This window comes from Pseudopipra pipra, chromosome 15, assembly GCF_036250125.1.
Source record: "Pseudopipra pipra isolate bDixPip1 chromosome 15, bDixPip1.hap1, whole genome shotgun sequence".
Classification (NCBI taxonomy): Eukaryota; Metazoa; Chordata; class Aves; order Passeriformes; family Pipridae; genus Pseudopipra; species Pseudopipra pipra.
Window position 1 is genome coordinate 10,716,186 of NC_087563.1, and position 16,856 is coordinate 10,733,041.

The following is a 16,856-nucleotide window of genomic DNA, read 5'->3' on the forward strand; positions in this document are numbered from 1 at the left end:
AGAAGCTATTCCTCAGCAAACAACATGTGGCAAGGACAGAAAGGCAACATAAAGACCAGGTAGCTGCACAGTGGATGTGAAACAAAGAAAAAGCATGTAACTGCACCACCTAGACCACCCTGAAAGACTCAGTACCTTTAGACGCAGAGATGTTTGCTGGGTTAGCGGCATGGCAGGTCATGCAGATGTGCAGGGAGCAGCGGAAGCCCTTGTTCTGCATGACTGTGGGTGGATATTTCTGTATGCAGGCTTCGTGGTAATACTTCCCACAGAGGGGCAGCAGGCACCGCTTCACATCCTCCCCACAGCTCTTGCACACAAAGCAGGTGTGGACACCTGGAGAAAGAGAACATACCGGTCGCATAGGAAGGCTAAATGAGGACCTGATGTGTCCACCAGGCTGCGTGATAGCACAGCACAACTTCCCAGCCTGGCTGCACCCATCCCATCCCAGAGAACAGCTCTCTGCACCAGGCTAGTTTTGCCTGCAGCTGCAACAAAACTCCAGATTGAAAAAAATATTATTATAGCTGGGACTTCAGGCCAGGGAAAAAAGAAGAAAATCATAAAATTAACAACCCTACTCTGACATTTCCAGCCCGCATCAGACTCACCCTCCCCACCAGCCGTCTCTCCCTAGTCTCAGATAAGAATTTCCCTCTCTCTTTCCCACCAGATACTGGACATTCACTTCTTTGCACCCTACATGTCTGAATCGACAGTAAGACCAGTTAATATTTGAAGCCATTGTTAGTGACTTCAAAAAGAGAGTAGGTTTAGATTAGATATTTGGAACAAATTCTTGGTTGTAAGGGTGGTCGGGCACTCACCGGGGAACGGGTTGCCCAGAGAAGCTGTGGCTGCCCCATCCCTGGAAGTGTTCAAGGCTAGGTTGGACAGGCCTTGGAGCAACCTGGTCTAGTGGAAGGTGTGTCTGCTCATGGCACAGAGTGGAACTGGATGATCTTTAAGGTCCCTTCCAACCCAAACCATTCTATGATTTTAATTAGAAAGTCATTATCAGACAGCAAACCAATAATCTGAGGACTGAGAGCTAGTTAACAGCCCTGCTGTTGGAACAGCCCTCCAGCCAAGGAATAACGAGGTAAGCTGGCAGGAAGCACCCTGAAACTGCACACACACAGAAGCTGCCATACCTGTGGAACACTCATTGCAGATGAATTTGCCCTTTGGCATCTCGGAGAGCCCAAGGCACTGCAGGTGGAAAGCACCACAGCACTGTGCCTCACACAGCAACAACTCCCCTGGCTTCTCGCAGATCTATGGGGAAAGAAACACAGCTCTGAGCAACCTCCTTCCCAGACAACAACCATCCACATGCTGGCCAGAGCTGTGGACTCCTGTGGAAAAATGCTACATTTTCTTTGTGTCAGTAAAGTCAGGTGATTTGTGCATCCCCACTGCCATTTGCCTTCCAGTCCCTGATACCACCCATCAGTTAAAATGAATCTTGCACTGGTCACGTCTCATTAACACCTGTGAAGCTTAGTAGGAGGAAAGGCTATTGCAGAGGAAAGGCTCAAAACAGCACAAAAACTTGATTAATTCTACAATAAGCACCTTGAGGCTCCCTGGGCTTACCGGGGCACCAGTGTGTCTCAGAACTTACACAAAAACACTTTACAGTGGCAAAGTGATTTCTTCAAGAACACTACCTGACACACGTTCTCCTTGAGAGCTGCTCCTCCTCCACGCTCCCCCTGTATCTTTTTGGACGAAGGCACTCCATGGTCATTCTCTGACCCCTCTTCATTACCCTCTTTTGGGCTTGCAGCTGTCCCATGAATCGACGTCTCCCCCTTTAACCAGAAAACCAGAGTCAGGGCTGTCAGTAGTTGACCTGGAAACTAAAAATTCAGCCATAGGCACGTAATAGGTTTGGCAATTGGTCTCTGTGTGTCACCCACCCTGGAGAGAACATGCCCTATACAGTTCCACCAAAAGACTTATAAAAAAGGAAAGGGATCTGAGTTTATTAGGTGATTAAAAAATACACACTCAATTATCTTCCTGTGCACAACCCCTCTCTTAGCAAGCAGTCATTCACGCCCTGAATGGAAACAAATCAGGTAGGCTGAAATAGTGAGAAGCATTCCAATTTCTACTTGTACTGGAAACACAAATGAAAAACCTCAATCTTCATAGCAGCTGTCACTCACTAAATGAACTATACTTTTCCCCACACTCATCTCAGCATGTCCTAACCCATGTAAAATACAGGCATGAAGCTATTCAAAGCCTGGTGTGAACTCAATGATCCTTGTGGGTCCCTTCCAACTCAACACATTCTGTGAATCAAAAAGTGAGCAGCACAGCAGGGCACCTACACCCCACCCTGCCTGGGGTGCAGAGTCTCCCACAAGCATCTGTCCTGCGCAAGTGTCACAGCACTGCCGGTAACATCTACTGGTGGAAGAGCATCCTGTGGGACAGTGGATTTCAAATTATAAAAGCCCAACTGCACCCTTATGGGCCAAGTCAGGGATCCTGCCACAAGGCTTCCCAAGGTATCTGACATGCCCATGGGACCTGCCCAAGCACTTTAGAGTTAGAGGGAAGGAGAGCAGCAGGTATCCTAGCGACACTTGTTTCTACCACAAGATACTGTTGTCCTGCAGCTACACACGGCAGCATTGGCACAGATTTTGTCAGGACAGGCAACTGAGACCTAGGAAACACCATCCTGCCAACTTTGAGCCCTCTCAGGTATAGTCTAGGGAAAAACACTTCACTGGTCTCACCAGCCCCAGCTGCCACTCCAGAGTGGGTACAACTTAAGAGCCATTAATTCTCCACCAAAGTGATGCCTTCAGCTAAGTGCTTTGAGCAAAAACATTTTAAGGACTCTGCCATTTTTTAACATCCTGGCTCACTGCAATTAGCTGAGTGAGACCAGTGCATAGATGTCAGTTCCTTCTTGGGTCACTAAGCTGTACCCAGTGTACACACAGACACAAACTGTACACTTGAGAGACCTTGTAAGGAATTCAAGCTGCTGGCAGAGGCAGCAGACATCACTCCCACACCTCCAGGCCTGCTTGGTGCAGAGTGTCCAGCAAACGATCACAAGAGGGAGCTTTGCACCACTTTCTGTATAGGAAAGTCTGAGTTGTGGTGCTACTAAAGCTTGTAAGCTGAACTGAATGCCTTTTGAAAACATTTAAGTCAGGGCAAAGCAAGGACATAAAGATCTTCTAAAGTTTAAAGCTGGAAGAACCTGGAGCTGGTATTTTGTTCTAACAATGCTTCCTTTGCCTGGTATTGTTGTCTTTCTTCCCCGTTCCCTGAATGGAGCAGTATGATTTTATTTGGGGACATTTTAAAGCCATGTGAGTTCTGTGAAGCAATGAGGGTATATTAATGCACACAATACAAAGATGAATGGTATAAATTGCCTTTATTGAGCACAAAAAAAAAAAGCAGCAAAGTCCCAGCTATAAACTACTGCCAGTCCAACACACCTTACAGAGTACAGCCTCGCTGACTATCAGCACAGTCTTGTTGGAAGGCTGGTAGCGATGCAGCCTGTGGGAATACTGATATGGAGCACATAAGCTGCTGCCACCCTACCACACAGCCCTGGCAGAGGGAGAGGAAAGGTCTCTACAGCATTGGCAAAAAGACCATCTAAGAACATAACAGCCATCTTTGCCTCTATATGCATCTTCTCCAGGTTAAGTGCTACAATACTTCTCCTCCTGCAGCTGTATTTCTGCTAGGAATTATGTAGTCTGCTGCAGGGCAGCTCTCTGGCCCAAACACTTGCTTTGGCTCCTGGAATGCTTCAGGAGCAGCACTGGTGACCATTACTCCAAGGACAGCTTACAGCACAGGTCCTCCTATTCTCAGCACCTCAGAAGAGGTGCTTCCTCTTCTGCTCAGCCCAGCAGTGATCTCAGGCTTTCATAGGTCACAGAATCTCATAATATATGAGTTGGAAGGGACCCACAAGGATCATCAAGTCCAACTCTTAGCCCTGCACAGGACCATCCCCAAGAGTCACACCCTGGGTCACTGTAATGGAGAACAAGTGCAGGGTTAATCAGCTACTGGTATGGGCAAACAATGTCAGCTTTTAGCTTCTGCTTGTGTTGGGGCCCTAGAGTTACAGACACAGTGAGCTCAGCCCCTCTCATGGTCACTGAGGTCCCTGTCAGGAGGGGCAGGGTGCTGGTAAACAAGAACCACATATCATGCAGTCAGTGGCATCAGCTTCCTACTGTAGCTAAGGCTTCAAGGTAGTGTTTTGGAAGCAGGGGGACATACTCAGATTGGCTACAGGCAGAGGTACGTGGGATTTAGAACTGGTTTGTCTTTCCATCCTTCTGGTAGCTTTCTCCCCGGGCTAAAGGACCATGGAGGAGTTCCATGGCTGCAGGACTCCTTGGTTTGAACCCTGATGAACATGTTTCATGTGTTAATGAAATGGGACACTAAAATGGATCGAGGAGTCCTAGAACATTAGTCAGCAGCTCCCTCTCTGGATTTGAAAGCATTTGCTAGTAGCAATGTTACTTAACAACTAGGCTCACACTGCCCAGGGTGGCACAGCATGTTCTAGCCCTGCTCTGTCAGCCTAAACACATCCAATTCAGTTCTGAAAACAGCTGGTCAACCTGCACATTCCACATGCCATGATCTCAGCCTTATTCTAACACTGCTCCCAGAACTGCATAGGGAAGGGAACGTCAGAGCTAGGCAGGATGGGCAAAGCCCATCCTTTGTGAACAGAGAGAAGGGGATCTCCACTCACGGCCATCACTCAAAAGACCTGTCTGTCACTGTTCCCCCTCCTTCCTCTGCCCAGCATGAGCACTGCAACACTACAAATCTACATACCTCCTGCAGAAAGAAGGGCTCATCCCTGGTCTTCTTTCAGAGCTATCCCTGCTCCTGTGTCTGGCACATCCCCAAAAGCATGGCCTGTTCTTTGGCACAGCCTGACCTTGGCTTAGAACCTTGACAACCATTTCAGCAGCATTTTCCATCCCCTTTTCTCAGTCTCTTACTGCCCTGATGTTGTAAATTTGCACTCCTGGCTCCACGGACAGGCAAGGACAGAGAAACCTGCTTAGCTCAGCCTAGACTGACAAGCTTTCCTCTGCCCTCTTTTCCTTGGCAGGCAGCTGGGTTCCAGACTTCACTGCTGTATTATCAGATCATCTATTTCTTCTAGCACCATTGAGCTCAAAGTGGAGTTCCTTGCCTGGTGTGGCAAAGTCACCAAGGGACCAGCACGGTCCCAATTCCGCCTGGAAGCACAACTGCAAGTCCACAGCACCCCAGTACTCACCAGAACCCATGTACTCATCTAAGCCAAGGGATGAACACACTCACCACAGCAGCTCAAGAGACACAATCACACAGAAACAGATGCTGGCAAAGGTGCCAAGCACTGACATTTCTGTTTGGCATGGTTCACACCGTAATTAACTTCAAGTACTCAACACAGTTGTCTAAGGCTGGAGGCAGTTAAAACTGGGCTTCCTCTGCAGTGAGTGGTGGGTGCAGGATTCTGACCCATGGCCTAGATCTTTGCTGCTCTGAACAGCCCCTCTTTTCACAGAGAATTTGCTGCCTCAGAGCCAGGCCAGTCTCTTAGTGGGGACTTAAGTACAGACAGTGTTAACTGTTCTCCCCAGCATTGGCAAAGATATTTGTACAGGTTGCTTTGAAACACGATGTCAGATGAGCACACTTCAGAAAGAGCACTAACACCAGCACAGGAAGGCCTCAATGGTCCAAGGGTATAACCCTAAATTATCAACCTCATCAGAAATGCCCTTTCCAGAAAGCAGTACAGTGGCTGGAACTGTTAAAAGTGGTGTGAGGTTTGTGCTCTCCTGGATACTGTGTAACAACAACAAATATAACAATATATATCTATAACTGGCTCCTAAAATACATACTGACTATCCTGCCTGCTGCTGAACCTGGGCCACTGGAAGTGGGAGGCGATAGCGAGAGGCCCAGAGGTGTCCTGCCTGTCCCAGGAAGTCTTGCTTTCCCTACATTTGGTGATACCTGGCTCATTCCTAAAAGGCAAAATGTGTTTGTCAGAGAGATTTGTACGTTGACCCTGCTGGGATGCAGTAGGAGGTTGCCCCAATTATCCCTTTCTGCTGGATGGCAGAACACAATCAGAGGCTCTTGTGAGCAGTCAACAGTTCCCCCCCAGCCCTCTCAAGGAGGTTCTTGGCTCACCCTGGTGTGCAGGTGCAAGCACACCAGGAGCTGAAAACCAGTCTAGTGCTTGTGCTTCATACTGGTGCAAGGGCAAGATTCCCACCATCACCACCAGAGAAGACCTTTCACAGCAGTTTGATTTTCTGAGGTGCAAAGCAAGATGCCAGGCAAAACCTGGTTCCATCCATTCAGAATGACACCTCCCCCAGAGAATTAGCTGAGTAGCAGTTTAAAAACAGAGCCCAAGTTAAGCACTGATCACAAAATAGCTACTAAATCAAGGTGGTATCTTCAGCCATAAAACTGCATCAGTGGGACAAACTTCCAGTTTGGCCAGACAGCCAAGGAAGCCCTGGTCTAGGCTCTGCCAAGTGCCCTAGGAAGTATAGACAGGACATAGGGACAACAGCATGTAGGAAGACCTTATAAGTACCTCAGAGTGTGGGGTCTCCCCCAGCCCCTCCTCATTTTTCTCCTTCTTGGAATGGACTGCAGCAGTGGTATGGCGCTGTCTCTTCCGCTTCCGCTGTTTCTCCAAGAGCTTTTCAGAAGCTAGGATGAACCAGAGAGACCATTCAAAGAAAATGCAGAAATAATTTCCTTGCTACAGGTGACACCAGCAAGTTCTACCGCCTTTCTGAGAGCTCCAGGCTGGGTTCTATATTCTTTGAGGGACTAAGGACTGGGGCAATACCAGCCTCTAGGTACTCTGTCTTCTGCCCTGCAGCTTTCAGATGAAACCTAGTTCTTACTGGTTTAAGATCATTTTGCTGGGCTGCAGAACGGCATCAGTGTGCTGAGACAGCCCACCTAGCACAAAATAAGAAATGGTACCAACACAAAGCTTACGCTGCTAATCAAATGTTCAATACTACCTCCTCCTGCACTGCAATAGAAACCTTCTCATGCTGATACTGATGGGATTCAAAGGCAGGAGGGAAAGGAGTAGCTGTCCACAGGACAGGGAGCCACTGCTGGGCCTGGTCACAGCATGTCATCAGGCAAAAGACAGCATGTTGCTACAGGACCTGTGCTGACAAGCTCCCTTCAAGCACACAGACTATCAATGAGAAGTGAACAGCTTCTCACAGAAACATGAATACACTTCTCCACTTTCCAGAGGGAAATCAAAAGCATAACTATACTGGAGATAAACAGTCTCAGTACTTCTTCTTATCTGCTAATGACCAAGTCCTTACACACGCACACACACACACATGCACACACACGTAGTGCCACAGGCACCAATCCAAATCTCACCAACAGCCTGTCCCACCATCCCTGCCTTCACTTACCTTCTCCCAGGTCCTGAAAGTGGGCTGGTGAGTAGAGCTCAGAGCTGTCGCTCTCTGAAGGGCCAGTACCCTACAAACACACAGGAGAGTCAAGTCACCAGATGCAGAACAGAGATGTGCACTCCTCAGCCACGCAGCCTTCACGAACAACTGCAACATGTAACTTACAGTTCAGGTCATGAATTCATTCATCAGTCATTAGGGATTTTACAAGAAAACATTTGTTTTATGTGTGTGACAGATCCCACATGTAAAGATCAGTCTCTGGGCTCGGAGAAATGCTGAGTCAGCTGCTCTGTCTTGTGCTCACCAGCATCATCCACTGTTTTCAGAGCTCTCCCAAAAAGGCTGCAAACCCCTGTAAGGTGCTGGGAAGAGAGACTCTCTAGCTTTACACTTTCACAGTCTGAGACTGGAATATACCAACCTCAGCATTACTGCGATTGTGATAACTGTACTAAAACTGTGCCACTCAAAAAAAAAAAGAAAGGAGTGTTATTATTTAACCTTAGAACTGTGACAACAAGTCTTGTGTGCATACACCACATGAAATAAATACAAGTTGCTTTTTTTTCAAATTCTATCACTGACTATTGAGTATTTAGTGAGGAAAGAGCATCATTTTCTTTAAAAATCTGAATCAAGCACTGTATCCTACACATGATTCAACTCAAGCCTCCATCCTGCTACAAGCTTTGTATTTATGCTTGTTCATCAGCTCACTTGGGAAGGAAACGCTGCTCAGAGGGAATCTGATGAAAAAGGACAAAGCCTTAGGTTCAAGCTGAAGCCACACTGCAACAGAAAGCCTCTGCACAAGAACAATTCTGCTCACACATTCCCAGCCAGCAACCAGATGACTCCTTTTCCATAAAAATCAATCAAGAAAGGAGATTTTACAGCTAAAACTACCCTGGTAGGGAGGGGTGGGGAACAGTAGATTTCCTCATCATAACACAGCAAGCAGCACCTTTGGGAAGGGTGGACCTTTGCTCCTGGACCTCAGCCAAGAGAAAACCACATCCTATTGCACTGTGGCTCATTCAAGCTGTCTAGGCTTGTTTTCTATCCAGTTTTCAAAAGAGCTGGAAGGAAAGTACCTTCTTTTGGGGAGTCCACTCCTCCTTCTTTGGCATAAAGGCAGTGTCCAAATCATTGGATTCCAAGAGCTTTTTAGTGGGCTTCCTTTGACGTTTGCCTTCGAAGTTTCCTGCAATGAAATCCTTCACATCAGATAAATGAGGGTTTTCTCCTCTTCAATCAGATTAAGATCATTAAGTAAATATCAGCCAACAGTTCAAAACAATTTGCTTCAGCCTGTCTTTGGGATCATAAGCTTCTTGGGCAGAGATGCCAATTACCAGTTTCTGTACAACTTCAACAAAAATGGACCTCAGTCTGACATGACCTTCAGGCTCACCTCAATATGTAATACAAAAATCCACCCACAGAAGAGAGACTGTGAACTCACTGCCAGAAGGTAACACACCCTGGCAGTTCAATTCAGATAGTAATTTCCCAAACCCTTTGATCTGACATAAGCCAGTCCTACCACTAACACAGCCCTGCCTCCACTCCCACGCCCCTCAGGCCAACATTCATGCTACTGTAATAGACAGGCTGAAGATCACAATCCTGGTTAAAACTACTTGAGAAGAGACACCCAAAAAAACCCTAGGTGTAACCTGCACAATTTCATACTGAAACTTGACATTTCTGTATGACATCCACAAGACCCCAAAGGCAATCCCTCTTCTCTCACACAAGACAGGCTAAGTGACCTCCCAGCGACCATAACCCGTTTGTTTGGTTTAATTTTTTTTGACCGCAGGCCCTTTAGGACAGAACAGTGTTCCTTCCAATTTAGCACAGCCAGAACACCAGGGCTCTAACCCTGGGCATGTGTTCGGATGCACACACTGCAGAGTAGACCCCGAGACTGATAGTGTTGGAAGGGAAAAAGGCCTATTAGACCACACTCGCTGTGTGTACGTTGTGCCTTACTGGAAACCAAGGCCCTGACTTGCTGCTCACACAAGTCTGACAATTTCTACAGATGTTTAAAGCCTGTAAGGAAGAAGTTTTTCCAGGGGGAATTTTTTGTGACTGCTCCTTGAGCTTACTAGGAGAGCAAAAGGTCACCCCACGTGCAAAGCAGATTAGACTTTGCCTGTCAACCTCAGCATAGCAACGTTCATCCAAAGGGTTTTAACAGCAGCAAGAGACCTTCACGCTAAAGGAATGCCACTGTTTGGAAGCACAGATGGCAAGGACTCAGTGAAGGAGTTGTGACTCTCTCCATTTGGACAAAGGTGCATTCTGTGCCAGGACCTACAGACGACTATCACACACCACAGAAAGCCAACAGTAACAGCTCACTGGGTACCCCCTGCACCTGCCCTCTGTCCCTTCTCAGCACCAGAAAGTCAGAGAATGAAGCAAAGCAAGAACAAACAGACTGACAGCCACTGACCCAAGCATCATTTTCCACTGAACTTGTGACACTTTCACTTATGAAAGCAGAATCACACAACCTTCCACTCACCTGATTTCAGGAATCCCTCTTCTGCATCTGGAGAAGCAGAAACTTCAGAAGCATCTGAGGCAGATAGCACCACTAGGTCTGGAATATCTGAAGGTCCTTCTGGAACTTGATTATTGTGATCAGTGGAGTGGGATCCTAGTTCTGAGAAGGAACACTCTGCTTCAAGGATGGGAGGGGATTCTTTGGTTGAAGATGGAGTTGAAACCAAAGAACTCTGCCCCCGCTGGGTATCTCTGTCAGGACTGCATTGTGCAGGAAGACCTCCTTCAAATTCAGACCTCACCACAGAATTCACCTGGCGTGGTGAAACATGTTGGTGAAAACATTCATCCTGCATGGCACTGCACACAGCAAGAACACTCAGCCACCAAGAACATAAACACACACAAACCAGAGCCCCAAAGCAATAACCACGAAGAGTACGTTGGCCTTCACCCACCTTTTGCAATTGCTCCTGGTTTTTCTTTGATTTTTTCTTGGGTGCAAACAAGTGATCATATTCTTCTGCATATTCCAGAAGCCGTTTACTTGGCTTTCTAAGGCGCTTCCTCTCTGAATGCGCTAAGAAAAAGGAAAGCAGCTTCAAGACTGTGTTTCTGAGACTATCACAAGGCAAAACTCTCCTCATGATCTGTGGATAATAGTTGTTCCTGCCTTCTCTTCCAGAGGGTCCATGTGGGAAGAGCCAATACTTTTTTCTCTTTGAAACAGCCTTAAAATTTCTGAGCTTTCTATTTTTCACAATCCTGACAGGGCAGGTAGGGTTTTTAAGGATCCAAGAGACTTCAAGCAGTTCAGGTTTAGAAATCAAAAAACAGACTGAGGGGCTCCTGAAATTTCACCCAACATCTTCCTACAAACTACATCTAACCTTTTTGCAGTACTTCTACCAAAACCAAAGACCATCAGCAACTCAAACGCTTTTGCTTTTTATCCAAAATCCTTTGGTTTCAGTGCAGGAGCACAGGAAAACACTGTTTTCCCTTAATGCAGTTCACTCACTGGTATCACTAGTAACACTTAAGCTTAACTCCTTCCCTTCCTCTCCTCCCTGGCATTTTTTCATATACTACAAATTCCCCATCTGCTACTGCAAGCCCATTTGTTGCTTTATTTATTTCCCAATGAGATCAGGGAGGCAGTGACTGCGAGCTCGAAGGGCTCACGTCTTTTGTGTTTGCACAACATGGCACCACCACAGAGGAACAGGTATTTCCTCAACACCCCAATGCATGGCAAGCTCCTAAAAAAAGAGCCCTGACACTCTACACCATCTCTACTTAACAAGCTGCAAAAGCAAGATTTATGGTTTCTTCCTTTCCAGAATTGCTCTGACTTTTCTCCTTATTTTAGCTTTCAAAATCACTAAATAATTCTGCCCAAAGATTTCTCCTATTCATGAAAACATCTGTGGTATCCTGGAAATTTAGGAACAAACAGTAAATATTCTCTTTGTCTCTTTTAATTTGTAGGAGATGGCATTTTCTTCTTTAAAACGGAAGCATTTAAAACAAAGCATTCCAGTGCAACGCTTCAGAACAGGGATGTTGGACAAGACTGCTACACTTTATTGTGGCTTTGTGGTTAAACAAGCATGAAAATGTCAAACTTAGCCAAAAGAGAAGAAAGAAACAACTTTCTCAAAAGCAGCTATTTTCAGCCTCTATTAACACTGCACAGGTGTCTGGGTAAAACACATATTTCAGCATTTAATCAGTTACAGGGCGAGTATCCTCAGCACGCAACTATTTAGAGCCCCAAAGCCATGCAGCAGAGCACACAGCACTGTGCCAGAAGGCCTGGCTTAACTGCTTTTTTTTGTTCCCAAAGGGAATCCCGTACAAGAATTCCAAATGCAGTCTGATTGGCAGTGGTAAATCACATACCCGATGAAACTATAAAATTGTTTTACGTCAGCAAATTCCACTAATATTCACTTCTGCCTTATTTGCTTTAAATCACATCCCAAAGTTTGTAGCAAAAATATGCCAAGTGTTGCCACTTAACTACGATGAAAACTTTAAAGTTTGAGCTTAGTGGGAACTGCACAGTTGTGACTGCAATCTGTTGCGATCTCTTACACTGAAACTCGGCCTGCTGCAGACAAGGATGGGTCACATCTTCTCTCAAAGCACTGGCAAGCAGAGGAAATTCCTCTTCTGTAAGCTGCAGTCAATTCAGCTTCCAGCATCAGTCTCTCTATTTTCAACGTACTTGGCCTTGGCCGACATATAGAAATGGTCTTTTCACAGCAGTAGAGGTTTACTCAGTACCACCAGCACTGGGGATATTACAGCAGCCCAGACAGCAGCTCCAGTGCCTCCCCATGGCACATCTATCCACAAAGGGCAGGTGTTCTCGGGGCTCATGTGCTATTTAGGGCAGGGGAATTGGATTACACTGCGGTTGCTGTTCTGGCACTTTTGCAAGCAAACCCAGGCCCTGACTGCTGCACCCCTGTGTGCAGCACCAGGACAGTGTACACTCCTCTCCACCATCGCCATCTCACCAAGGAGCCTGCTGCCTTCCTCTGCCACTACCCTCCTGCCTTTACTGCCTCTCAGCAGCTCATCTTCTCTAGCTCTCTCTGCAGACTTTATCTTCATCTCACACAGCAACACTGCAGGGATGCTTCAACTGCAAAACCAGCATGAAGCCATGAGAACCCGGCTGGATCTCAGTGCAGAGGAGGAACTCACTCCCTCGGCTGTGACACTCCTGCGGCAGAGCCCCGACAGCCCAGAACAACGTGTATCCTCTCAACTGCTCTGTGGAAACTTCAGTCCTCAGAAACACACAGACCCAACCAGAGGAGTCAGTGAATGATTAAGCTGATCATGATTTAAAACCAGAACTTTTACCCCTTGTGTTACACCCTATGGGCTCGTTTTCAGTGCCTGCTGTGATTTGCCTTGGGCAGGTCCCACAGCCACCAAGCCAGGAGATGCCTTTGCCACATTGAATCATAGGTGGAGGCAGTCTCCAGTAACCACTAAGAGTAAAATACACACATCAACATGTGTACTGAGGGAATACATAAGTGATAAAATAACACAGGCTCAAAATTCTGACGAGTTCTATTAACTTATGATATTGCAAGTAGATTAGAGCAATTTAGTTTGGTGAAATGTATGCAAAAATTTAATTTTACTGTTTTTATTAATGTGTGTTCCCGTGGATTCTGAGGATGGTATGTGTCAAATGTGGTTCTGTTGTCCTTCTGCACACACCTTTTTATTTCTTCCTTTGGCTTTAACCAAATGTTCCCACCACTGTGGGAGAGGCAGGGCTGTCTGATCTTGTGGTCCTCAGAGGCCTCCTCCTTCCTAGATCACTTCTCTTACAATGCTGCTGCCTCATTTTTTTCTGCCATCTTTCAGACCCACCTCCAGCCCAGCCTCCCTGGCAGCTTCCCTCCCTTCTGTTCTCCTCTTCGCTCATCAGGCAGCCACACCAGAGCTGCAAATTAGGAAATTTGTGGGGCTCTCCAACTTGTTATTAACAGCTAGTAAAATTTCACACTGAAATGCAAAAATTCCCCCAAAAACCCCAAACACATAATCTTCATGAGATTCTACAGAACAAATCAAAAAGACAAACTGCGTCAAACAGCACTACAAAAGATAAAATCAGAGCAGCCATTGAGGCTTAGTTTCAGACAACTTTCTAGCGCTGACCTACCCCACTAACACCAAGCACGTGGCTCTAAGGAACACATTATAAAGATGCAAGTTTAAAAATAATCCCAAGCTTAGAGAAGGACGCTCATTTTACCTTTCATGGTGCAGAAACTAGTGATTTGTAATGTATTTAAAACTTTCTGGCCAATAACCTGAGCACAAGCCATCTTTGTTCTCCATGCTTACAGAGAACTCAAATCAAGGTACATTTTCTTCTGCTCAGATGTAGACATCTCCACATTATCAGACAGCCCCAAGTTCCATAACTTATCCTTTAAATGAAAAAGTATAAAATGTATACAAATACACACTCTGGCGCAAGTCCAGCTCCCTTACCTTGTGCAGAGAATTCAGACTGGGGAGCAAAGTTGCCAAGCTTTGTTTCTGAGTCCATCACACTGGTGTTTGGCTTACCACATACATTCAAATGTTTATCAACTAAGTCTAAACGATTCTCAAAGTCCTGAACTGCCAGGTCTCCCTCAAGCACCTTTGAATGAGGGGAATGCCTACGTCCCAAGCACTCATTTCCCTTCAGTGAAAAGCCACGAGAATTCAGGCCAAAGGCACTCTCCAAGTTTCCTTGTTCCCTAGATCTACTGATGTGCTTATTAGATCTAGCACTGCTTTGGTTAAAACGCTGCCATCGCTTTTTGGGTGCTACGTGATTTATATCATTAGACTCATCACCAAGAGAGCTCTCACTATTTGCCTCTGAATCCAAGTCTGGACTCTGCCCATTTTCAGCAGAATTGCAGCTCTCAACATTTCTACCAGCTTCAGGTCTCCTTCCAATACGACCTAAATTGTCATCAGATAAACAGGCAGAGTCTTCATCAGTTGAATGCTCTGTTAAATCAATACACTCTTTCCTCTCAGTATCTTCTGCCTCATTACCTAGAGGACTGGTAACTGAACCATGCACACGGAATGCATGTTCTCCTGAATCTCTGGATAACCGACTTAGCAACTTACTTGGCCCTCCTGGTTTTAAGTCCTTTCTGTTTGAAATTGTTTTATCTCCAAGCTTAGATGACTGCTTAGATTTTGAACAGTTGCGTTTGGACACGCAATTTGTGCCATTTGTCCCAGAAACAGCAGCACTTGCAGGCTCCCTTTTACCAGAACCAATCCCCGTCAACTTGGTTGGAGGATTGCGTGAAAATGAGGAGTTGCTTATAGCGGAGTTTGGATTTACTGTTTCCTGGACACAATCTCCATTTTTTTCTATTTTATATGGGGGACCTACAATAGACAAAGACTTCAGACCACTCGCAGAATTGCTTCCAGAACCATCAGCTGTGCTGGTATTTCGAAATGGGACTATATTTTGACCAGTCATCAGTTGCTGCTCTTTTGTCTTACTGTCATGCATATCCTTCAACATCATTAACAAGGTGCTGAATTTGTAATCTGGTTCAATAGGCAAACGACCATGACCAGAGGCAGAAGAGAAAAGTAAAGGTACTGTGGCCTTTGGAGTGCCAGAGTCACTGGCATCATCATTCATGGACCGGTAAGACAGTTCCTTCAGCTCCGACAAGACGTGCTTCACCACAGCCGTTTCGATTTCAGCAGAATCCCTGGGTTTCTCATGCATGTTGTTTAATAGTTTCTGACCATCAACTTTTCCACTTCTCTGAAGGCCAGAGAAACCTTTGGTATCCGAAGAGCAGCAATTCACACCACCCTCCTCTTCCGCAAGAGAAGGCTCCAACCCACCAACCTTTTCTTTATGTTTGCATTTTATACTCCTGATTCGGGGTAACTTCATGCTTTTCGGTTTTAAGATTGCTTGATTTGCAACAGCAGGCCAGGAGCTATCCTTGGAGACACTTTGGGGGGTAGTGTGCTTGTTTGCTGGGGAAAGATTGTCATTTCTCACATCCGAAGAGCACTCAAGAGCCATCAATGACATCTCAGCATCAGAGAAGCCAACTTCCAGCTCTTCATCTGCAAATTCAGCATCAAGTCTGCTGGTTACTGAACCTCCCAGAGGTTTGCGATCTCTGTATGACTTCTTCCTGGCCCTTCTGCTGCTCTTCTGAGAAAGATACATGGAAAGTTTAATGTTTCCACTTGACGTCATAGGAAATTCCTTCTCCACTTTATCTGAAGAATCACTAACTTCAAGAGCACTAGAGGCTCTCTCTGAATTTTGGTCCATGGTATCTACATCACTGTCCCCACCATCAGAGAGGGAAGAGGATGAATCCGATTCAGTTTGCTTTTTCTCAATACCAGCATCAGATGCAGAATAATGTATTTGTAATTTAGAACTGCACAAAATGCCCAGGGAGCTCTTCTCTCTCTCAAAAGATGGGCTGGAAAACAAATCCCCTTGGAGAGTGTTCTTGAGAGTATCACTTTTACGATTCTCACAGTCCGTTTTCAGAGGTGTCTTTTCAAAACGTCTTTCTCCAAATGAGGAAAGCAAATGGTTTTCCCTGGTGCTGCTGGATGCTGTCAGGCTGTTGGCAATCCGGCGAAGTTCATGAGACGCGTGTTTCTCTGGTAGGTCCCCAGCAATTGTGTTTCTAACTATGCTCTCTGGTGTTTTGTCTTTGATTTCTCCCCTAGGTGCTTCCCCTCTCACGCTGCTCTTTTTTACTCTAGTCCTTTTTCTGCTTTCAGAGCTTTTTTTCACATGTGGCTTAATGTGCAATTTTCCTTTTTCACTGGCCGCGTGTCTGGAGTCAAACGCCAAGGATTTAAAGCAGCCGTTCAGCTGCCTGTCCCTTTCTGCTCCAGGGCCATTGGTATAGTATTCTGACTGCATGTCCTTCTCACTGTCCGGCTCACTGGAGTTCTGGCTGCACTTTTGATCCTCTGGCCCTCTGAGAAGAATGTCTTCTGCCTGTCCAACACTGACTTCCCATTTAGCCATAAATCTTTGCGGAACCTTAAAAAGTTGGAGACAAAAAAAAATAGACAATATTTGAGCAGGTACCCAATGAGATAAAAGTGAAATTGAGGAGCACAAGGCACAGAACAGAGGGACATTCCTGCATTTTGCATCTTTAAGATAATCACGTGGGTTCCCTGAGACTGTGTCTAGGGGACACAGGAAGCACTGCTCCTGGGTAAGCACCCTGCACTCCTGCTGAGCATAACAGCGTAACTCCTGTG

General features: G+C 46.0%; 1 protein-coding gene across 5 annotated transcripts in view; it reads right to left on the reverse strand.

Annotated features, from left to right (window-relative positions):
- The window catches only part of NSD1 (nuclear receptor binding SET domain protein 1), a 63,312-nt gene that overhangs the window by 23,682 nt on the left and 22,774 nt on the right, over nucleotides 1–16,856 (reverse strand). For 4 of the 5 annotated variants that reach the window (XM_064671822.1, XM_064671821.1, XM_064671823.1 and 1 more), the window contains exons 5-13: nucleotides 14,064–16,629; nucleotides 10,487–10,608; nucleotides 10,048–10,342; nucleotides 8,603–8,712; nucleotides 7,503–7,572; nucleotides 6,641–6,759; nucleotides 1,677–1,820; nucleotides 1,158–1,281; nucleotides 136–336 (exon numbers count right to left, since the gene is read on the reverse strand). In XM_064671822.1, the coding sequence (XP_064527892.1) occupies nucleotides 136–336; nucleotides 1,158–1,281; nucleotides 1,677–1,820; nucleotides 6,641–6,759; nucleotides 7,503–7,572; nucleotides 8,603–8,712; nucleotides 10,048–10,342; nucleotides 10,487–10,608; nucleotides 14,064–16,629 (3,751 nt within the window). The remainder of the gene's footprint in view (nucleotides 1–135; nucleotides 337–1,157; nucleotides 1,282–1,676; nucleotides 1,821–6,640; nucleotides 6,760–7,502; nucleotides 7,573–8,602; nucleotides 8,713–10,047; nucleotides 10,343–10,486; nucleotides 10,609–14,063; nucleotides 16,630–16,856) is intronic. The other variant, XM_064671826.1, reaches the window with a different exon arrangement.